Source organism: Macaca fascicularis, chromosome 17 (assembly GCF_037993035.2).
Source record: "Macaca fascicularis isolate 582-1 chromosome 17, T2T-MFA8v1.1".
In the NCBI taxonomy this organism is placed as follows: Eukaryota; Metazoa; Chordata; class Mammalia; order Primates; family Cercopithecidae; genus Macaca; species Macaca fascicularis.
The window spans coordinates 8,338,816-8,362,334 of record NC_088391.1 but is presented as its reverse complement, the minus strand read 5'-3'; the positions used below and the strand labels follow the sequence as shown (position 1 = coordinate 8,362,334).

Genomic DNA, 23,519 nt, shown 5'->3' with positions numbered 1-23,519 from the left:
CTTCAGAGGCATGAACATAAGCCGAAGTGCTCTTTATTTTTATCTGCGTAATGAAATCTTAATTTAAAAAAATTTCTCTTTTATGCTTGCAGCCAATACAATCATAGATGTCCAAATAAGCACACCACGCCCAGTCAAATTACTTAGAGGCCATACTCTTATCCTCAATTGTACTGCTACCACTCCCTTGAACACGAGAGTTCAAATGACCTGGAGTTACCCTGATGAAGTGAGTGACCCATTTTTCTATTTCTTCTGCAGGACAGTATTTTTAGCAAGTGAAATCCCGCAGGGTTTTTGAGATGGGAAAAATCAGAAAATCCTGATTCCTGTGGCAGTGTTAGTCAATAAAGCAGCTTTGGGTTTGGTTCGAGTGCTTTCTTTGCCTGGCATTTCATGAGTGTGATATGCAGAGATACCGTCTTTTGATGTCTGGGAGTTTTGTTTTGAAGAGCATAGACTGGTATTTCTCTTGCATGATTCTAGGTGGAAAGAAAGGGATTGTTTCATTCCTGGAAACTATTCTGTAGGATTTAGAGATGAGAGAGAAATGTATCACTAAATGCCAGGCAGGGACTGCCTTTTGTAACAACAACAACAACTTTCCGGGAGGCTGTCTCTGTCAGCGCGTTCATTTAGGATACTGGCAGACAGTCAGGCACCTGATTGGAACATGTTTGGAAAAGATATTACAACCCAGTCATCCAATATTCCATTTGTTAAGTGTCAGGGGAGCAATTCTGTCCTTCAGAAAAATGAGAAGAATGAAGCCTGAGTTGGGTTCCCTTATTCAAATCGAACATCCTTGCAAACAATAATTGTTTTAGAAATGTATACATGGGGAAACTATGATAAACTGTTACGGAAATTTTGACAGTAGTTCTGGCCCCCATTTCTTGTGTATCAGCATGATTTATGCGGCATATCTCAAGTACAATCATTTGTTATGTCGTTCAGATTGCCCAATTACAAAGTCAATTTATGATTAAATTATGTATGAAAGATTAATGCATGAGCCCCAAGCTAGTGTTGTTTTTCATCGACATTTCTTGCCATGGAAATGGAATAACTTAGCAACAAAAACGTGTAACGAGTGCCCTGTAGGGGCACATTAAGGCCTTATCTGTCATCAGCTGTTTTCTAGGAGTGGTATTGTTTCATTTAAATAAAAATGCTATGGCTTGTAGCAATATTTTCTGGGTTTTAATAGAAATCAAATATTCTCAATAAGTGCCAAGAGGGAAGAAACTTCTATCCTGCTAGCATTGCTACTGTAAGTAAGAGTATCTATAATACATCTATTAAATGCTAATAATCTTCTAAAACAGCACTGTCCAACAGAACTTTCTGTGATGGAAATATCCTGTACTTGTGCCACTAGCCACATATGGCAGATGAAATGTGACTAGTGTGACTGAGGAAATGAATTTTTGATTTCATTTAATTTTAATAGCCACACGTGGCTGGTGGCTGCAGTACTGGGCGAAGCAACTCTAAAACACAGGATGAGTTATTTCCCAAGTCAGAAGCAATACCAGTGTTACTCAACTTGGCAAAGGGAGTAGTACCTGTATAAATAGAGCTGCAGAAACCTCCCTCAGTCTGTTATGTTAAGGGACTAGTTCTCTGACTTTTGATAGTGGCAATTGACTTTTCTCTCTGGTTATTGCTGAGAATGAAGAAAATGGCCTCAAAATGTGTCTGTCTGTTCCAACAGGGAAGTAAATGGACAGGTGGGTAGGAGTGTATTAAACGTGGCACAGAGGAGAACTAAGCTCCCGATCCAAAGATCAGTTCTGGACAGCTCCCAAAGACATTTTTCCATGCTCCTCCCCTCTGCCCCTATGACTATGCGGAAGGACTGAGAGGTGGAAATAACTTACTAGTTATAAAATATAGCACTTAAAAAAAAAAAAAGGAGAAGGCAATGTGATCTTGTCTTCTCAAAACAGTGAGGAGGACTGTCATTGTGGCCAGGTCAGATTGTGGAGCCTAAGACCGTTTCTTGTTCTTCTCTGAGACAAACCTGGGACAGCACCTTTCAAGTCTTGGTTAAACCTGCTGATGGCTTTGCATGTCCCCAGATCCGTTTACTATGATTTAGCCAACATGGGCAAGCATTGCTCAAATAGTGAAATAATGAAATTATAGGATTATTCCACCTTAGTAAGTAGAGACAAGACTCATTATCTTTTCCTTCATATCTAATAGAGACAAAAAAGGAAACTCAGACAGTGATTTGGTGAGAGAAGCACTGTCATTAAGCCAGACACTAAGGCTTATGATTGTCATGTTTGTGTGTGATATGTATGCCTACAGAACAGGTTACTGTGTAGAGAGGTGTGTGTGCCAGAGGAAGGACACTAGATTTATGCTCAAAAGACCTGAGTTCCTGGCCAACTTGGGCCAGGGGGTCCCTTCCTTCAGTTTTTTCATCAGTAAAAGGGCAGTCAGCCTGCCAATCTCACTAGGTTGTTGAGACAAACAATTGAGATGGTATATGTGAAAATGCATTTGAAGAAAATTAAGTGCTAAATAAATCCTACTAGGCTACATATTTGAAGCATCTCTAGACACAGATATAGTTTCCAAACATTGTGCTCTAGGTGGATGTGACGTGATTCTTAGCATAAAACAGAAGCTATTGTCGAAGTTATGATCTAAGAAATGTTAAAATCCTATATAACTTTAAGCATGAACACTCACTCCTTCTACATTTGTTATACGTTTTCTTTCTAGAAAAATAAGAGAGCTTCTGTAAGGCGACGAATTGACCAAAGCAATTCCCATGCCAACATATTCTACAGTGTTCTTACTATTGATAAAGTGCAGAACAAAGACAAAGGACTTTATACTTGTCGTGTAAGGAGTGGACCATCATTCAAATACGTTAACACCTCAGTGCATATATATGGTAAGCATAGTTCAGCGTTGCCAACTCATGCTATGCTTTCTAATCATTGTAGATGTCTGTGTTCTCTAAATAAGTCAGTTTTCTGTTGGCCAAGAGTTACATTATCATGAATGAATACGACTTGGCCATAGTTCCCTCCTCCCCCTGTCAAAAAGCAAACCACATTAAGTACTCTTTAAATTTAATACTTTTGAATTGAACAGAGAGTCCTTTCTTTAGATGTTTATTATAGCTAATAATTCAGTTAGAACCTAATATATTTATGAAATTTTTAGTGTCCTATATAAACAAAACAGAAAAAGATGATGAATTTTATCTTTACTACTTCAGAAAAATTTCTCAGGTACTACCATGAATTAGAGAAATAAAAATATAGTATGCTAAATCATTTAGAATTAAAGCTATTTTATCCCTGCTTTTACTCTCATGGAATCCTAATGTTGTTGCTTAATTTCAGTATGCAAATTCTATAAAGAAAATGCTTAAAAGCCTTATTTCCATTGCTGAAAAGGAAACAGTGTGGAGGGCAGAAACTGTGGAACAATTCTATCAGTAGCCTTTTATTTCCTTTTGTCTTTCTCCAGTTGATTTTTGATATCAAATTAGTTGATTTAGGGTGCCCAGAGCAACATTTTCTCACAGCGGCCACGCAGATTTTTAGAAATATCTTCCCACTTCCTTGTTATTGTGATAGAGATATTTAAGGTGTTTTACTTTCTGTTGCTCTGCCACTGTTTTATGTTGCTAGGACGTGATACCATTTGATTTGAAAGGCGTGCACCAGTTACGGTGCTTTTAAAGTATCCTATTCTTGATCAATATTTAGGCTCATTGATAGGCTCTATCATAATTCAGCTCTGTTTATTTACTCATTGATTACACCCTCCCTTCATGAGGCCCTAAGGTTTTGCTTATGGAAATATATTCTTTTCTAATGTATTTATCACTTCTCCTTTCAAAGATAAAGCCTTCATCACTGTGAAACATCGAAAACAGCAGGTGCTCGAAACTGTAGCTGGCAAGCGGTCTTACCGGCTGTCTATGAAAGTGAAGGCGTTTCCCTCGCCGGAAGTTGTATGGTAGGACCATACTTATTTCCATAACAGTGTAAGACGTGCTTTGTAAGTGGGAAGCTGCAAGAGCCTAATGACTCCAATTCCTGACAAAATACCAAGAGACGTTCCTCAGACAGCCCCAGAGAGCTCAGAACTCTGTAGATTCTTGGGTGGTGGAGGTGAGAAGGGCTGGGGGAAAGGAAATAATGTAGCAAGGTAAGCAAGAGATGAGGTTTGTTCGAGTGCTCACTTCAGTCTAGTCAGTCTCTTACTGTGGTTAACTTTCTGCATCTCTAAACCTTCCTATGATGTCAGCATTCTTTGAATGGGATGTGCTGAACAATGACTAGGAAGCATTTTGAATATGTAACATGCTCTATTAACCCTGAAGAAGTGGACTCCTGTAATGAGAATGATGAAAATAATTCTTTTATGTACAGCTGGGTTGAAAGTTCCAGTCTTGTTTTAAAATTAAACAAACATTAATAGAGACAAGACTTACTCATTTGAAGATGAGGACGAATGGGCCTTCTTGAACTAATTAAGGTTTTTTTGGCTAGAAGGATATATATTCAAAACCTCCTTCAGCAGTTTTTTAAAACACTAGTACAACACCTGATGTAAAACAATGTAATCTGTTTATGATCTGCAATCATTTTACAAAATTACTGTTAAATGCCAATACCTTTGGCTCAAATCATTACCTTTTAAACAAAGGGTATGGTGCAAAACTGATTAGCAAAACAATCCATACAATAGGGGTGTGGTGCCATTTTAGAATCCCCCTAACCAGAGCTGATTTGGCTTTCAATGTCGTATGAGGGTAGTGTGTTTGTTTGCAGTTCCCTTAAATACTTAATAGGGAATTAAAGAGAAAATTTTAACTTTGTGCTATGTCGTCATGCCATTGCAGTAGAAAAATGATCTTTTTTGCTTCAGAATATCAAAAACATTTAGTAGTAAATTTTTAGGTTTAATAGTAAATTGAATAGTAATTTAATGACTCCAGGAGGTACATTCACTCCGCCGGGGTCTGAGAGCACGCTCATCTGTTAGTGTTGATTTCTTCAGTAACTAAGTCACAAGGGCATTAAAAAAATTCAGTCCACCGTCAAAAATGCTGACTTGTTGATAGGAAATAATTTAAAGTAATACCAAGACAATATTTGTAATCACAAAGTATAGCATCCTCATTTTAATTACTTTGGATCTGAGACACACTAGTAATGGGAATTTGTTTGTAGGACTTTATAATCATGCATGATAATGAACTAAGTTCCCAATATTAAACCTTTATACAGAACATAAGAAACTCCTAATGGATTAAAACTGCCTATTTAAAGAACTGTGCATTTTAATGAAATCATAGAATTTTAGAGTTATAAGGAACCTTTGAGAAACTCTAGAAAATTTGAGAAAATTGGAGCCCAAGCTGGTTAGTCATATGTGCAGCAGCCTGCAGTGAGTAGCAGAGCCAGGTCAAGCATCCAGGCTCTGACTGTCAGTTCCGTGTGCAATAGAATGATATCAATGCATCGATTCAGTATTTAATATGTTTTTATATTAAAATTTTATGTTAAAATTTTTTTAAGTTTATGCTTTCTGTTTGTTTTGCACCTTAACTGTTCTTCCTCAGAGGAGAAATCTTGATAATCTTGATTTCACTCTAGTTTATGAAAGGGACAACTGGTGTGACCATTTATAAAACTAATAAGAACTCCACCTGAGACCACAATAGGAAAGTCTATTTGTATTTTTATCTGGAGAAGTGATCTAGTTGATCTGACTTACAATGGCCCTTATACTGCTGATGGAACCTCGTGGAAAACTCTGAAAAACATCTCGGATGGAATCAGAGCCCCTGCCTCTGGGTTAATCCTTAAGTCCCAGTGGCCACCGGTATCCCTGTGGGCACACTAAGCTACTGTTTTTCTATCTTCACTTGCTTTATTTCTTCCTCCTTGCCAGTAAACATGAAGTGTTACCCAGTCTAAAAAGCATATCTGCCTTTACTGAAAAGTTAATGGCTACATTTTAAAAATCAACACTGATGATCAAAGATTTGAAACTGGTCAACTTGAGGCCGGGTGTAGTGGCTCACGCCTGTAATCCCAGCACTTTGGGAGGCTGAGGCGGGTGGATCACAAGGTCAAGAGTTCAAGACCAGCCTGGCCAACATGGTGAAACCCCATCTCTACTAAAAATACAAAAATTAGCTGGGCGTGGTGGCAGATGCCTGCAATCCTAGCTACTCAGGAGGCTGAGGCAGAGAATCGCTTGAACCCTGGAGGCAGAGGCTGCAGTGAGCCGCAATTGCGCCACTGCACTCCAGCCTAGGCGACAGAGTGAGACTCTGTCTCAAAAAAAAAAAAAGAAAGAAAGAAAGAAAGAACTGGTCAAATTGAGCTCAAAAACTTAAATGACAGTGTTACCAAAGTGATATTGCGAGGCCATGTGAAATGACTTACTGATTATGCTTTTAACCACAGGTTAAAAGATGGGTTACCTGCGACCGAGAAATCTGCTCGCTATTTGACTCGGGGCTATTCGTTAATTATCAAGGATGTAACTGAAGAGGATGCAGGGAATTATACAATCTTGCTGAGCATAAAACAGTCAAATGTGTTCAAAAACCTCACTGCCACTCTAATTGTCAATGGTAAGTTTGCTGCTCAGGCTTTCTTCTGGTTCTGGTAGGAAACAAATTAGTGAACACTTATGAATTCAAAAATCAGCATAACAACATCAAAGATAACAAAATTTCAAATAATCATTTGAAAAAACACTTAACGTTAAGTTCCCATCTTCAACAATCTCGTGTTTGTTTGTTGTATTCCATAGGCAGCATGATCTTTTATCATTGTAATCACAATGTACATACCATGGAATCAAATTATTAATATTCTCAAAACACTGCTACTATTTTTAAAAATCTGCATTTTCTTGACAAATAGGAGAGTTTACTTGTTTTTTGTTTCTTGTTTGTTTCCCTGACATCCAAACCAGTGAGAATGTGGTCCTTCATGTGTGGCCCAGGAGAAAGTCATTAGAACAGCTCTTGACTTCTGTCCCGTTCTTCATCTCCTTTCCAGTGAAACCCCAGATTTATGAAAAGGCCGTGTCATCATTTCCAGACCCAGCTCTCTACCCACTGGGCAGCAGACAAATCCTGACTTGTACCGCATACGGTATCCCTCGACCTACAATCAAGTGGTGCTGGCGCCCCTGTAACCATAATCATTCTGAAGCAAGGTAGGGACAGTCAGTTTTTTGACTAACTTTCAAATACTTTTTGACACCTGGAATTAAGATTTTTTTAATGGACACAGATGAGAATCTGCAGATGGGGTGTACTGTATATTTAAGGCAAGGCTCTCCCTGCCTTGGAAAAAGGTGGGCAACAGCTACTCTTCTTTCTTACTGAATATACCTTGCCGTTGGCTAACAATTTCATAATTTTTCTCTCTGGTTTACAGTTTTAGAAGCACAAGCACAAAACTAAGGTCCTCCCATGAACTGTTATATGAGCTCAGGTTGGAACTCTGGTATCCTGTTTCTCAATTGAAGATCCCTAGACTTTGGCTATACCACTATGTCAGTTGCATTCGCGTCCCCATTGTTCATTTTTTATTCTTTGGATATGATCCAAGTTCTTCCCAACACCGATGATCACTATGTTTCCTCCTTTTGGGCTTTGCTCTTCCATCTGTCTGAAATGCACTTCCACCCACTGCCTGCCTCCTAAGAGGGCCTTACTTATCAAACCCCATGGCTCAGCTCTTACATCACCTTCTCTGTGAACCCTCCTGACTGCCTCATTCAGAATCACGTCTTCCTCCTCAGTATGAACAGCACTTTGTTCACACCATTGTTACATCGCTCGATGCACACAGGGTTGTCTCTCTCTAAGCCAAGAGCTGGCGGAGAGTACCCCTGTGTCTTTAGGCTGGGTGAAGGCTGGCACACAGTAGATGCTCAGTGTATATTTGCTAAGCGAATACATCCCCACCCTCTGCTAATTGTGCAACATTTCTTTGCATCCTGTTGATGACTGAGCCTTGTTTGCTTTTTCCTCTTTTTGTTTAGTCTACAGGAATGATACTAAGGATAGTTCATGGGAGCTAATTTGAAGAACAGGAATAGAATTGATAGGTGCAACAAAAAGATATTATTGAAACTGCCCAAGAATTATCATTATGCCAAACTATTTTCCTTTTTACTTTTAACTTCACTTGCAGAGTGTTCAGGAGGATTGTTATTTAAAAAAAATTGATAGGAAAAGTAAACAAAGCATAATTCTAATGTAAACAGATAGAAGTGGCTATTTTATTTTCTAGATTATTCCCACAATTCCAACTCGTTTTGCTTAGGGTGTATTACTCTCAGAGTGGAAAGTTACTGGTGAGTTATGGAATTCCTGGAAAGTAGCTATTTCCACACATCTGATTTCTCATTTGACTGTCACTTTCTAATAATAGAAATATAAAGGACTTAAAAATCTTAAATATCTTCTTTACCACTGTGAATGTTTAATGCAAAAGACAGTGAGATCTACTGAAATTCTATACTATTTTGCAAATTTGGGGTATGCATCAATATTAATGGACCCATCCTCCTAGGGTCTTGACATATGTGCCAACCTAACATGCAAATAAATCAAAAAATAACTAAATATTTGAAGCTATTTGATTGGGATAAAAGTGTAGAGTTGAATTTTTCTGGAATAACAGAGCCTTTTCTAAATATATTTACATTTTGTTTTGGCAATATTAAATCTAAAATTTCTATTCTAGGATTAGAACTAGTAACTATGTTAGAAGATAACAATTATGAATGATAGAACATAATGTTATAAATTTGGGTTTAAGTGATGCTGATAAAATGTGATTTGGAGAATGAGGCCAGCTCGAATGGAACTTTGTAAACACTAGCTTTCTTTCCAGTTTCTTTGTGGTATATGGGATCTTTCTTCTGTGTTATGCAGTAAGTTCGCCAAGGCCTGAAAAGATGTCTTCTTCCTTTCGAGTGGTCTCAAGACTCAGAGCATTACCTTAAATGTTTGTTGGCCATTTGAATTATTCTCTGTTAAAGGCATTTTTTTTCACTACTTACAAGGCTGATCAGAAATGAAAGTTTAAGGTTGCATATGCTTTATTTCTTTAATATGTTGCTGCTTGAAAGTATCTGCCAAAAATGTACACATCTTTGATGTACAACAATGAGAACTTGATGTACATTAGTCAGCAGGTACTCATTGAGTAGCCTACCTGTGTCAGACCCAGATTTGGTGCTTGGTGGTTAAATCAGTACAGTTAACTAGAAATGTTTCAAAAATATACGTAGAAACTTTGTACACTAGAAAATAAACAGAACCACTCTTTCACCCTGTCAGAGAGATGAACCTAAAATTTACAGATAAATGAAGCCCTCTTTAATTACCAAAAGTTCTCAAATATGTCTTTATGCAAATGTATTTGTATATACTTAGATTAACTCAGATTCAGTTGTAGACAGGAATTTTAGTAACACATGAGTAAGAAATGCTCTATTGCACTTAGTTCGAGTGATATGGTAACATATTTGCATACTGGTGTCTATACATGATCATCAAAAGAGATTGAGTGACTAATATATGCACACTACTCTCAAATATGTAGAATAATTCCTGGCATTTAAATTTTAGGCTCTAGTGAAAGGGCATATCTACATATACCCCCGGCTAAAGCATTTGTTCAGTTTGAGGGCAGAATATAGTTGTTTAAGGAACTCGAAACTATTAATTGGTTTAATATGGCCAGACAGTTAATGTATCTAATATAGAAAGAGGTTCAGACCTGACTCAAATTGTTTAGTTTCCTAGAGTCTAATAAATCTGTAAATATATTAAGCTATTTTATAACTACTGACAGTTCAACTAAAAATATCACCCTTTAAAAAAAAAAAGTGGCAAAATGTTTTTATGAAAGCGAGCTAAGTTTTAACTGAGTAATATTGTGGTTTTCGTTTTGCCTAGAATTTGTTCTTATAAAACATGAGGAATAAAAGAGAGGAAGGAAAGGATGATTACTTTTAAACAGGAAATGAACCAAGAAGAAATAAAGCAGAATCTTTCCCCTTTTCAGTTTTTTTGCATTAAAAAAAGGAAAATGGGGCCAGGTGCAGTGGCTCATGCCTGTAATCCCAACACCTTGGGAGGCCAAGGCGGAAGGATCACCTGAGGTCAGAAGTTTGAGACCAGCCTGGGCAACATAGTGAAACCCCGTCTCTACTTAAAATACAAAAATTAGCCGGGCGTAGGGGCGGGCACCTATAATTCCAGCTACTTGGGAGGCTGAGGCAGGACAATTGCTTGAACCTGGGAGGTGGAGGTTGCAGTGAGCTGAGATTGCACCACTTCTCTGCAGCCTGGGCAACAAGAGCAAAACTCCGTCTCAGAAAAAAAAAGAAAAAGAAAGAAAAGAAAAATGATAAGAAAACTACGATATTTCTTTTGAATATTAATAACACCAAAATAAGTCATCAACACTGAATGAGGTGGAATATTTTATTTTTCTCATCCTCAGCCAACTGATAGACTTCTAAATAGATATTCCTAAACCTGCTCCCATGAGTCTCAGCAAAAAGCCAGAGAGCATCATAAGGATGTTAGGCATATAGTGCCTTCCACATGTCTGTAGTTTACAGCCTCTGCTCATATAAAATAAAGATAATGATACACACTTCATAGAAGGACTATGAGGATCGAATGAGATAATGTATTTAGAAAGTTACAGAGTGCCACAGATTTTCATTGCTACCATTGGGGTACATTTCTTTAAATAAGACCCAAGAACCTTTAATGAACTTGAAAGGATATTTCTGCCTACTATAGAGCTAGTTTCACAACAGTTAGCAGTTTTACCAAACATTTCTGAGAAATGAATGTAAATTATGGAATGTAAAATACAGTTTTGTTGTGCTTTAAAAATAGTAATTTAGTAGGTCTAGGGTGGAGGGTGGCTGTGGAATTGAGGAAAATATGACTTTTCAGAAGAAGAAAAATTAAGGAACTACAGAAGAGTTAGGCAAAAGTAAAAGGAAGAGTAAATGGAAGGGTGTCATGAGGGAATGAAGTAATTCTCCCAGTTCATGTGGGCTGCCCCATTCATCGTTTTCCTGTCATGAGAGGAAGTGGTTCTGCCCTGTGGGTTGGCTGAGGCTGGGTGGGCTGAGTGGGCATGTAGGGGAGCTGATGCCTGCTGGACCAGTCCACTTTCGATCTCTAGAACTTCACGTTTCCCCTGCATTTTGAACAACTAAGTAGTACTACTAAACCCCCCGTGGACTGAGCTCCGCTTGATCTTACAGTCCTCTGTGAACTCTGCCACAGTACTGATGCAGCCTCACAGGAGTTACTATTTAGATAAGATTGTCCATGGCAAGGAGGTTGGTTGGTTTCTAAAGGAACAATAGTAACACAGGACTGGAGGGAAGGGGACTTTCTCTGGGGAATGGAAAGTGTGGATTTGAGGAACCAAGGAGAGGATGGCGCAAGGACAGTCTTGGCACAATCCGTTTGTACCGCAGATCACTATTTTCTCAGGAAGAATCTAAGATGTTGGAAGGCTACTTTTCTTTATGTGTGCTTGAATACCAAGGAGACCCTCGGGTAGCTGACTGCGTGGCCTGAGTGGGTCTTTGTGCTCATCTGTTCCCCACAAACAGGGCATGGTGGGGGGCTTCTGCTGATCTCCTTCCTGGTACTCTCATGAGCTCTGATCACCTCCTCCATGGGTGTCCAGAGTCCACCTGGTTGTTTCTGGATTGTCTTTTCTTCTTTCTAAAACTAAGATCTATTTCTAAAATGTTGAATGTGTTTGGGTCTTTCCTCTAGGGAGGTTCAGTGCCTGCAGCCTTTGATTACTGCAGTTTTGTTTTGAGAGCACACATTCTTTAGATCTTAGATCTCTCTCCCCATTTATCACAAATCGTAGTTTCAAAGGAAGAAGTAACACGGATTGATTATAATAGACAGAGTTGTACCACATACTGTGTTATTCCCCTCTAATGGGGAAAAAAAAAAAACTTAGGTAACATTGGGTTCTTTGTGAACAATCTCATTTTCTTTATAAGCTATCTGTGATAACTACTCAAAATATGTAGAGAAACATTTCTATCTACATTGCATTAATATTGCTGACGTCTTACAAAGCAACTTGGCATGTCACTGATATTCAATCTAAATATACTGTCAACCATCTGCTCATCACACAAATATTTATTAGGCACCAACTGTGTGTAAAACACGAAGATAAATACCACTTGTCTTTAGCATTTATATTTGCATTATACAAGATTAAACATAGTTGGTGATTACTTATAGGATCTATATAGGTACCTGTAAAATATCTACTACATCCTCCCAAAGATAGAGAATTGGGAATCAAGGAAGCAAGTCCTATTCGTGGCACAGTCCCTGACTTCTGTGTGATCTTGGCCAGTTCTTTGATCTGTGTTTCTATTTCCCCTTCTGTAAATGGCAATGGCTGTGCTTCCCCTTTCCTATCATACACAGCTATGAATGAGTTAACTTAGAAAATCACTGTAAATTGTATTTTCTTCCTTCAAAAAGGCTTGAAAGTATTTCCCAGTGGCTGCACACTGACGTTTCCCTTCTGTTCCTTATAAACTGTAAGGCAATTTGACCATTAACTCTGAGGATCGGTGACAAATTAATAGAAAATTTCAACTTATGAAAGTAGAATGACTGTCAGAAAAGTCTTAAATGGAGGTACAAACTCTGTGACACAGAACTGACTCCATGTTTATAATGTTAATAAGGGCCCAGTAAGGAAAAAAAAGATGGTGCTGCAGCTCCTCCACCACTGGGGCCAAGCCGTGTTTTCTGCAGTGCCAACCTGGACCACCTTGCCAGCCTCGGTCCGGCCCATACAAATGAAGGCATTCTCATTCTCTGCCCAGTTAGCTCTAAAGCTTTGCCTGCTTTATTTGGTCTTTTGCCAGTGGGTCTCTTCAGGGTGTGAAAAACGTTGGGTTCTCAACTCATGGAAGGTTGAGGGAAAACATTATTCTTTTGACTTTCTTAGATAAAACGGTGGGTTTTCTAAGAAAAATCTATTAGACATACATGGACTCTCAAGGAACTACTTGCAAAACTCTAAAGTAGGTCAGGACTGGAGTCTAAACTAATCACATGCTTTAGAAGTTAACTAGAAAATAATGTTTACCGCCATTCTCAGTGACAGTGTGACGTCCCATGTCTGAAACACTCTTCATGTGCCCTAGCCGTAGAGTACTGTCGGGGGTGGGGTGGATGGTGTCAAGAGAAAGCTGACCACTCTAAGAGTAAGGGTGGTTTACTGCCTTCCGTCCAGGGATGGGGGGGTGGGGTGGCCTACAATATCAGAAAAGCAGAGGCATCTAGGAACTCTGAGAAGGGCTTCTGAGAGGAGCTTGCCTAATTGCATTTCTCTATTGTTTACGTCAGCAAATTGGCAAAGAAAGGAGGGCCTGAGTCATTAGGGATGTGTTAGGGATAGATCATTTGGGGGAAACATAGTTTGGCGCATCAGTGGGGTATGTAAAATTAACAGGACAGAAACAAGACAATTGTTAATGGTAGTTAATTAGAAATGTACTCAAAGACCCAAATTTAATTGACTGCCAACATGAATGTCTATTATTTTTATGCTGTAACAGTTTTATGTCCCATATTTTATTTTACATCTACACAATGAAAGTTTTAACAATATAAAGATTGAAAAAGTCAGCATTTCCTGGGGGCAAAATGGAGGTCAGATGTCTGAGGGAAGCTGTAATTTAAGACCTCTTCTTGTAGAAATACGGTCACATACCTCATGTTTAAATATTGATCACATTCTTCCTAAGTACACATACAATTTGTATTCATCCATGTGTCTCAACATACATTCTACACAGTGCGTGCCTGGGTATGCAGCCTCAATTCAGCCACGCTACAGAGAATTTTAATTTACCACAAACAAAACCTTGAATCAAAATGAGTACTTTAAAGAAGACCACTTGACCAAAGACCACTTAAGCAGGACTTTGAGCTTGAACAAACAGCCAAATAAAACTGGCCATCTTATACAGGAGGCTTTCATCACAAGCCAAAAGTGAATGTTCACTTACTAATGAGAAACTTCTTGCATTCTGTTATATAATTACTGGACGAGGAAGTGCATGCTGCTCAATGTGAATGTTCGAACAACAGCCCTGATTAATATTTCAAACAAAGTCCTGAGAACAGAGCATGAGTTCATTTGCCAAAGGCCCCTTTGCCACTTTTCTATGCTTTGTGAGATTTTCCTCCTTTTCCCAGTCTTCTTAGTAATACGGTGAAACTGACGAATAATTGTTTCTAATGAGTTAACTGTCTCCTGTAATTGCTATCAAACATTTCATTATGTGTTTTAAATTAAACCAAAAGGCTGAGTCACAGGAAATCTATGTGGGATGGTTTTTTTGGTTTTTTGTTTTTGAAATGGAGTCTTGCTCTGTCGCCCAGGCTGGAGTGCAGTGGTGCGATCTCGGCTCACTGCAACCTCCACCTCCTGGGTTCAAGTGATTCTCCTGCCTCAGCCTCTCAAGTAGCTGGGATTACAGGCGTGTGCCACGACACCCGGCTAATTTTTTGTATTTTTTAGTAGAGATGGGGTTTCACTGTGTTAGCAAGAATGGTCTCCATCCCCTGACCTCGTGATCCGCCTGCCTTGGCCTCCCAAAGTGCTGGGATTACAGGCGTGAGCCGCCGCGCCCAGCCGCTGGATGGTTTTTATAGTGATCTTTTCAGCAAGATTCAATGTAGCTTCTCAGGTTACCAGAAGATAGTGACACACAATTTGGGAAGATTCCTTAAGAAGATTGGCAGAATCTTTCAGATTTTCTTCGGCCAAATTCACAGATTGAATGAGCATTTTTATTATTGAATCTAGAAACTAATGTCCTGACACAAGATCTTTAGGTGATGGATAAGTAGAACAAATCACTTATTAAACATGCGCGTCTGCCTGGGGATCTACATTTTAGTGTATCTTCACTGACTTGGTAGATTTTTTTCTAAAATATGGTATCTAGGTGACTTTAATGTAAAATCAGTGCCCTTTTAGGTGACAAAGCAGAACCTGTTGGATTGAGAAGATGGAAAGGGCGTGATAGATTTAGACTCTGGCCCTGACAGTGCCTTATAATGAACTTCTAATCACTAGCCCTTGTTTCCTCATACTTTCTCTAGAAGCCTCCTAGGACGTTTTGCCACCTTGAATACAATGGTCTACTTCATTATAATAGCTGTGATAGACTTAATCAATAAGTCATTTTTGGTACCAAAAGCCATGTTCACCCCTTTACACACATTATCTCTAATCTGTACAACAGTTCCACGGAATGGTGATTACTTCCCCTCTTTTCCCATAAGTAAAACTGAGGCTCAGGGAGTCATTTCTCAGGTGTTTTCAGATTATGGTATAAAGAGGGAGGGCTGGGCACAGTGGCTCATGACTATAATCCCAGCGCTTGGGAGGCTGAGGTGAGAGGATCAGTTGAGCCCAGGAGTTGCAGCCCAGTCTGGGCAACATATAGAGGCCCCATCTCTACAAAAAAAATAAAAATAAAAAAATTAGCTGGGCATGGTGACATGCGTCTATGTTTCCAGCTACTCAGGAGGCTGAGACGGGAGGAAGGCTTGAGCCTGGGAGGTCGAGGCTGCAGTGTCATCACTGGACTGCAGCCTGGGAGACAGAGTGAGACCTTGTCTCAAATAAATACATAAATAAAAGATAAGAGGCTAGATACATTGGCCTTCCAGAAGGTTACTTTTCCCTGGTGTCCCATAGGAGTCCTCAGAGGAGATCTCTGTGGATTCCCAGAGGAAAGAGCTGAAGTCGGTAGGGAATAGGTTTGGGAGGGCGCCTGCCTAACCTGAGGGGTTTGCTCTTGTCTGTAGTGAGTTAGAGCTGGCCCGTCTGTTGAGTTAGAGTAGAGCGGAGAATGGGAGAGGAAAGGAGAAAAACGCAAGCAGCAAATCGGTGAATTGGGCTCAAATTTCATGATATCTTCAGGCACCAGTGGTGACCTACAGCTGGTTTGGGCCCCACATCTGCAGGTGGGAGTAGGAACTGGAGGATAAACTCCACTGGGATGAGCAGTGCCTCCAGCCTCAGGAGGGAGGCAAGTCTAACTCACAGTTAATGTGCCTGCTTATTGTGGCACTTTCCCCTGTTTGTATTGTCCTTTTCTGTGACTTTCGCACCATCCAGTGGTATTTGATCTCTTGCAGGGCAGGGAAGCCCCATTCTCTCATTTATTGTTCGGAATTAATGTTCTGGATTAGGATTCAGCAAGCGCTCAGCCCTCAGTGGGCCTCACAAAGCTCATGGCTATTTAGGCAGGAGAGCAATTAAAGGCAATGAAAAGGAGGGGTCAAAAGAAAATGAAGGAGAAAACATTAGGGTTTACAGTTGATGAGGGAATGAAATGGGGACATGGAGGCTGCTAATTTCAGCCTCGGCATGCCTTGACCTAGTCACTGCAAATGATTAATTCACTCAGAATTGAAGAATTTGAGCCAGGCACAGTGGTGTGCTCTTGTAATCCCAGCTATGCGGGAGGACTGCTTGAACCCAAGAGTCCTGGGCAACATAGCAAGACCCCCATCTCAAAAGAAAAAAAAGAAATTAAGGAATGTTAAAGATTTAATTTTTAAAAAGAGATTGTTTTATAGGTGAGAAATTGTGGCTCAAAGATAAATAGTTATCTCATTTCACAGCTAGTTAATGGCAAGCTTGGGACTAGATGCATTTCTCTGATTCCTGTTTACTATTATTTCCACCATAACACTGTATGGAGTCTCCATGGGAGGTGCTTATAATCTGGCCAAACGAGTCAACCATGAGTGGTAGATGGTGAGTGCTGCAGTTTAGAGGCAGCACCAAGGAGGAGGTGGGATCTGGGCCCTAAAGAGGATGGGTAGGTCTTGGAAAGTTAAATGGAAGGGGAGAGGGACAAAGTTGTGATGCAGTGACACAGGCATACAAACAGGTTGGAAAGTTGAAAAGAACTTGCCAGAGATTAATGTGATTGGTTCATCAGATTTGGGTTGAGAAAAAATAAAAACCAAAATTGGAAAAGTAATTTTGGACCTGATGTGAAACTTTTTCAATGGAGGCTGAATGGTTGAGCCAGGCAGTCACTACCTGGCTAGTGCCTGAATGTTCTGCTATCTATTGGCCAGAAACCTACTTTGTCCCTCCTTCCAGGCTGATGGGCTTCCACAGACTCATTATTGGTGGTCTTCTACCTGTGGCACTCCATCAACCTGCGGTATGCGCACTGTATCTCAGAAACTCTACCCTCCATGCCTGAAAATCAAAGGCTTGGGTTTTCACTCACCCTTTTAAAAAACATTACATGGGTGCATATTATTCAATTTCTAAGGTCTTTAATGTTCCATTTGCCTTGTCATCATCATTGAAAATTACTTAAGATGATCACTGATTGCTACCTTATTGACAAATCAGCCCTTGTGAGTGTGAAAAAAGTCCTTGAACAAGTAGCGTGAGGAAAACAAAAACTGGTATTTAAAGACCATCTAGATATAATAGAAGATGGTGGCTGACAGAGGCTGTATAGCCTGGGGTTTCTACTTTTATTTTCTTTATAGCTAAGTTATTAAGCATTTACCTATGGGATGGTTAAGTGCTGGATATGTGTTTTATATGCATCATCTCATTGAATTATCACAGAACTTCTCTAAGACAAATACTAGAATTATTACCATTTTCCAGATCAGGTAGAGAGTTTGAGTATCTTATTAGGACACTAGTCCTGGTTAACATGTCAAAGAGCCTGTAAGTGAGCAGCCTGCCAGCATGACATCAACCAGGCAGTTGAAAGCATATCATTTGTCACTACCAGGATTGGTTGTGTCACAACTACTTAGACATTAAAATGAGTCATTTTTAGTCAAAAGCTCATGATCCTGAAAACTGGTATGGTGACATCAAAAGCTCACAATCCTGAAAACCGGTATGGTGACATCAAGAGATGCAACATAGTTTAGAGTTTAAGGACGTGGGCTCTGTTGCCTGAATCCTGGCTCTGCCACCTACTGGCATCCACTGGCTGTATGATTCTGGGCAAAATAAATCACCTCTCTGAGTCTGGGTTTCCTCATCTACAAATGGAGTTAACAGTACTGACATCATAAGGTTGTTTGAGGAGTTAAATGTGATCATAGATGTGAAGTACTTAGCACAGTGGCTGGCACATTGCAAGTGCTAAGTTTGTTTGCTGAAAAGTACCTGGTACTTCTAGTACTTTTAGGCAGCCCTAGGGCTGCCCACTGCAAAGCCACTTCCCTCTGAAGTGGCATCATATACACACTAATGTTCTGACAAGATGATCCATGCTATTAGGTTAATGTTCTCCCAGGAAATATATTTACATCTTGGGACAGGTCCTCTGACTGTTTATTCCAAAGAAATCAGAATGGGACCAGAAATGGTGGCTGTTTCAGATTATTTAGGAAATCAAAGGAGTTACAGTATCCAAGGAGCTACTCTCATTGGTGAATTCTCCCTCAGCTATTCAAATGGTCAATCACTCAAGTCTTGTTCAGCCTATAGTAGTATATGGGCTCTTGTCATTTTACTTGCCTGTGCTCAATTGTATTCTGATATTTTTCCATGAATTTGACTTGTCTCTTCAATAAACATATATGTTTCTAAATAACAGAAGGAATTAAATCATCTGCTTCTTGCAGGGGGTGTGATTTTACATCTTACACGAAATAAGAGCGAGCAAATTCTGTTTCAGTTGAATAAAATGGTGCTATTATTATTATTATTTTTGAGACAGAGTTTCACTCGTTGCCCAGGCTGCAGTGCAATGGCGCAATCTTGGCTCACCGCAACCTCCGCCTCCCGGGTTCAAGCAATTCTCCTGCCTCAGCCTCCCAGGTAGCCGGGATTACAGGCATGTGCCACCACACCCGGTTAATTTTTTTTTTTTTTTCAGTAGAGACAGGGTTTCTCCACGTTGGTCAGGCTGGTCTCAAACTCCCGACCTCAGGTGGTCCACCCGCTTTGGCCTCCCAAAGTGCTGGGATTACAGGTGTGAGCCACCATGCCTGGCAAAAATGGTGGTATTATTGACAAGCCAATATTTTTGCCTATCTTTGAAGATAGGCAAGAAGAGGAGGCCATTGCCAGTCAGTTTCCTATTTGCCATTAGACTTGATGACACTGCTTTGTATGTCAGCATCCTTGCCTGAGTTGAAACTGTCCATGACTATCAGTTTGTCAGGTGCTGACACTGCTGTGCTGAGGTTAGTCAGGGCCCTGGCAGATCCCATGTATCCATTAATATTCATCATTGCGAATGGAGAGGTGCTGATGGTGGTGACATCGTGCTTAGGTCAGGTGTGCATGTGAGGTCATTTGACAGTCACTAGAGCCCCTTTTTCAGCACACTTGAGATAAGTGTAGATGGCAGGGTTGACATCTGATCTGAGGTAGGGTTGACATCTGATGTGAGGTTGGGTCCACATCTCATCTGGCCATTCTTTGGCAGGACCCACTCTTCTCATCAGGGAGTTAACTGAGCAAAAGACAAGTGTTGCTCACCCACTACTTCCCAGGTGATTGGGCCAGGCACCAAAGCTATAATGATGAATAAAACATAGTCCCGGTGTGTATGTAAGTAGCTCTCGATGAAATCAGATAATAAACTGACAACTAACATTAATGATTTGTTTCCTGTGTGCCAGGCACTGTGCTAAGCGTGTTACACATTTAGTATCACCCTAATATTTGCTGATGTCAAACCAATCTTCTTTCAATTCTTTATTTAAATTATTTCCCTTATGTGTGCGTTTTTAGTGCCTATAATAAAACTAGTAAAACATGGTAGCTTGGGGTTGCTTGTTTGAGTTGGTTATGCTAAGAACACATCCATTCCCAAAGAATTTGAGGTAGTTCACAAAAAGGACAATACATAACTAAGCAGCCTTGGTGAAGTGAAAAAATGGGTAAGACCAGTATGGAGGTACGGCCCACAGGCTTTACTTTCCAGTTGTCAAGAGCAAGAAAGAGAAGTGAAACAAACATTTGCAAGATTAACGGGCTCATAAGATACCTTTCAGAGAACTGAGATCCAAGAGAAGTGATTTCTTCTCTCATGTGCTGTGGGACACTAATAGTAGGCAAACTTCCTGACCACACTTCTTCCACAGTGAGTGTCAGGTCTGGTAACTAACATCCCTCAATGTTGGCCAATGCCATAGCGCCAAAGCACAATTTATTAAAAGTGATTTTGTGGGCTGGTGTGATCTAAGGACAAAATTTTAGAATGATACAAGAAATCAACAAGACTGCTAAGTTCTCCGAGCAATCTTCTGTGACTACGATTCTTGTAGTCAGGTTTTTGACATCCAGAGTTACATAACTGGAATGTTATAAAACCATGATTTCAACTCAGGTCTGACTAGCTCTAAAATCTATGTTCCTTATGCTAACCTGTGATTCCCTACCTCCACTCCCAAAAGCTTTCTGGATGTTTCAGTATTGACCACTAAATAAGAAGTAAGTTGTTCTCTTCCTTTTCGTGAGAACAAAATATAATAATAGCTTAAAATATTCTCCACTGAGTAACTGCAGCTACTATTTTAAGCCTCCTTCTTGAATGTGTTAAAGGATATTTTTTGTAGGCGCTCCTAATTTTTTCTTAAAGATTTCTTATTTCTCAAATCACACTTCCTCACCGACTATTCTTTCAGTAAGAAGAAAAGTGAATGAACAAAACAGGTGTCCTCTGTGAGGCCCCTATCTGGGTGTAGCCAAGTAAGCACCCACTCTTTTAGCCTCTCAGTTACCCAGGTGCAGGCCCGTGAGGATCCCCTGGCCCTGGACTGTGTGAAGGAGAGCGGGGAGCTGGGAGGGAGAGAGTGTCTGGCTTGGGAGGGGGCGGGGAGATTGCTGGCACTCACTCTAGAAGCCAGCAGAAGGAGCAAGGAGGAAGGAAAAGCAGAGGCTGGGAAGAAGGGCCATGTTCTGAGTGTGAATGGACCACAGGGCCCTCGAGAGCAGGAAGCAGCGTGAGCCAAGACGCTCACGGAAAAGCTCTTATCTAAACAGAGGTGGCCCAGGACGCTGGATCCCCTCCACCATTGTCCAGGGAGCCGATCCGAAGTCCACAACCCCCGAAACTCTTCTCCACTCCCCCTTCTCCATTGAGGCAAGAAGTAATTTTCAGTATGGGCTCCAAGGCGTCACAAGGTCTCTCACTGCACAAGAAAGTCACTCCTCCAGGATCCCCTCAGCCTGACCCTGTGACCACCCTGAAGGCCCAGGCCCTTTTCCTGGAGCAAGAGGAGCAGGAACCATTCTGTCTAAACACTCCTTCCAATGCTACGCCTTTTTCTGCCAGCATCCGCTCTCCTATATTGTTTCATCTGTTGTAAGCCACCGGCTGGCTGCGGTGGCTCTCGCCTGTAATCCCAGCACTTTGGGAGGCCGAGGTGGGTGGATCACTTGAGGTCAGGAGTTCGAGACCAGCCTCAAGACGGCAAAACCCTATCTCTACTAAAAATACCAAAATTAGCCAGACGTGGTGGCACACGCCTGTAATCCCAGCTACTCTGGAGGCTGAGGCAGAAGAATCTCTTGAACCTGGGAGGCGGAGGTTGTAGTGAGCCAGGATGGTACCACTGCACTCCAGCCTGGGGGACACACTGAGACACTGTCTCAAAAAAGAAAGAAAGAGAGAGAGGGAGAGAGGGGGAGAGAGAGAGAGAGAGAGGAGGGGAAAAGATAGTGTTTGCAGATTCTGTTAATCTGATGGCTCAGACACACAATCACTAATGTTTTGACACACACCCACAGTAGCAGAAGAATGTTTACATCAGGCCCTGCTACAGGATGGCCGCCATAATGGAGGCCAGCCCTGGTCGTGCCCTCTGGCAGGGTTCCAGATGAGCTTTTTTTTTTCCTTCCTATTTTTTTAAAAGACATTTTACAGCTTCAATTTGCTTTTCATTACTCCTCTATCCTTTTGTTTCCTAGCTTGAAATGATTCAATATTCTTTACAAACAGATTCTAATCACAGTTAGCACGTGCAGTAAAATCTCATTAAACAGATAAGCAGAGTTCACACAAGTCCTCAGATTTCATCATCCAAAAAAAAAAAAAAAAGGAGAGGGAGATTACTGTCTTGAGACTTCGTAGAACTTTCTAGACCCTTTTTGTTGCCAAATTAAATGTGCTTTCATTATACATTTATATAAACATTCATTCCCAGACAATGGTTCTGTCTCAAATAAGCAACCACTGGGTGTTGGGTACTCAAATCACCACTCACCCACACCCCTGTCCCCGGGGCACTCATTCTAGTATTGGAGTTTATAATAAAACAGGCCAGCTTCATCCCAGAACATGCTCCTTGATCATGCAGACAAAAATAAGTTACCAAGGAGAGAAAAAAATTGTGATAAATATTGGATGGTTTTATTTTGTTGTAAGATTTTTTATTTTTTATTTTTTTTTGAGACGGAGTTTCTTTCTTGTTGACCAAGCTAGAATGCAATGGTGCGATCTCGGCTCACCACAAACTCCGCCTCCCAGGTTCAAGCTATTCTCCTGCCTCTGCCTCCCCAGTAGCTGGATTACAGGCCACCATGCCTGGCTAATTTTTGTATTTTTAGTAGAGACAGGGTTTCTCCATGTTGGTCAGGTTGGTCCCAAACTCCCAATCTCAGGTGATCCACCCACCTCAGCCTCCCAAAGTGCTTTACAGGTGTGAGTCACCACACCTGGCCAGATTTTTTTTTAATGATAAAATGTATCAGCCAGTAGAAGGCAAAGAGTTTCTATAATTTCACCATCAAAGCATGTTTATGACCAAAACAAACTAGAATTTATGCCAAAAATGTAACTATAAAGTAGTCTTCTGCCCCTTTCCCCTGTCCTTGTCCACCAATAGACAGGTACATCTTCTTTCTCCCTCTTAAAAACAAACATTTAATTTTGCTAGTGTCTGACTTTGTGCTGGTTTGAATTTAGAGGCCCCCCCGAGTTTTCCTCTGTAACAGGTGACTCTGAGCCAGACTTTCCCCATGGTGGGAAAGGTTTGGGGAGGTTTCTTGGGATCAGAAGTCACCCTACATGATGGACAGAGCTCTGGGATGGTGAAAAGAGGAGAGTCTAGGTTCTGATCCTAATTCTGCTCCTTTCCCTGTGAACTTGAGCAAAGCATTTGATTTTTCAGAGTCTCAGTTTCCTTATGGATAAAAGGATTTACGAAATAAGGATCATAATACCTGCTTCATAGGGTGACTGTGAGAACTAATTGAGGCAAAATGTGTATTGCTTCTAACCCAGGCTTTAGTAGCACATAGTAGCAGCTCACAAAACTTGTTTCCCTTCAAGCAGCCAAGAATCAGATATGAGCACAACAGAGATTTGAAATGCCAGCTTAATATCATTTATTGAAAGAGGATCCTTTTTAAAAACAAATCTGTGTGTCTTAAGACTAA

General features: G+C 40.5%; 1 protein-coding gene and 1 long non-coding RNA gene across 9 annotated transcripts in view; one reads left to right on the top strand and one right to left on the bottom strand.

The window, feature by feature from the left end:
• The window catches only part of FLT1 (fms related receptor tyrosine kinase 1), a 196,091-nt gene that overhangs the window by 61,393 nt on the left and 111,179 nt on the right, over positions 1-23,519 (top strand). For all 5 annotated transcript variants that reach the window (XM_005585555.4, XM_015439110.4, XM_065533117.1 and 2 more), the window contains exons 6-10: positions 93-229; positions 2,740-2,914; positions 3,876-3,993; positions 6,459-6,628; positions 7,062-7,221. In XM_005585555.4, the coding sequence (XP_005585612.3) occupies positions 93-229; positions 2,740-2,914; positions 3,876-3,993; positions 6,459-6,628; positions 7,062-7,221 (760 nt within the window). The remainder of the gene's footprint in view (positions 1-92; positions 230-2,739; positions 2,915-3,875; positions 3,994-6,458; positions 6,629-7,061; positions 7,222-23,519) is intronic.
• The window catches only part of LOC102146113 (uncharacterized), a 256,037-nt gene that overhangs the window by 150,102 nt on the left and 82,416 nt on the right, over positions 1-23,519 (bottom strand). The gene's annotated exons all lie outside the window — the stretch shown is intronic.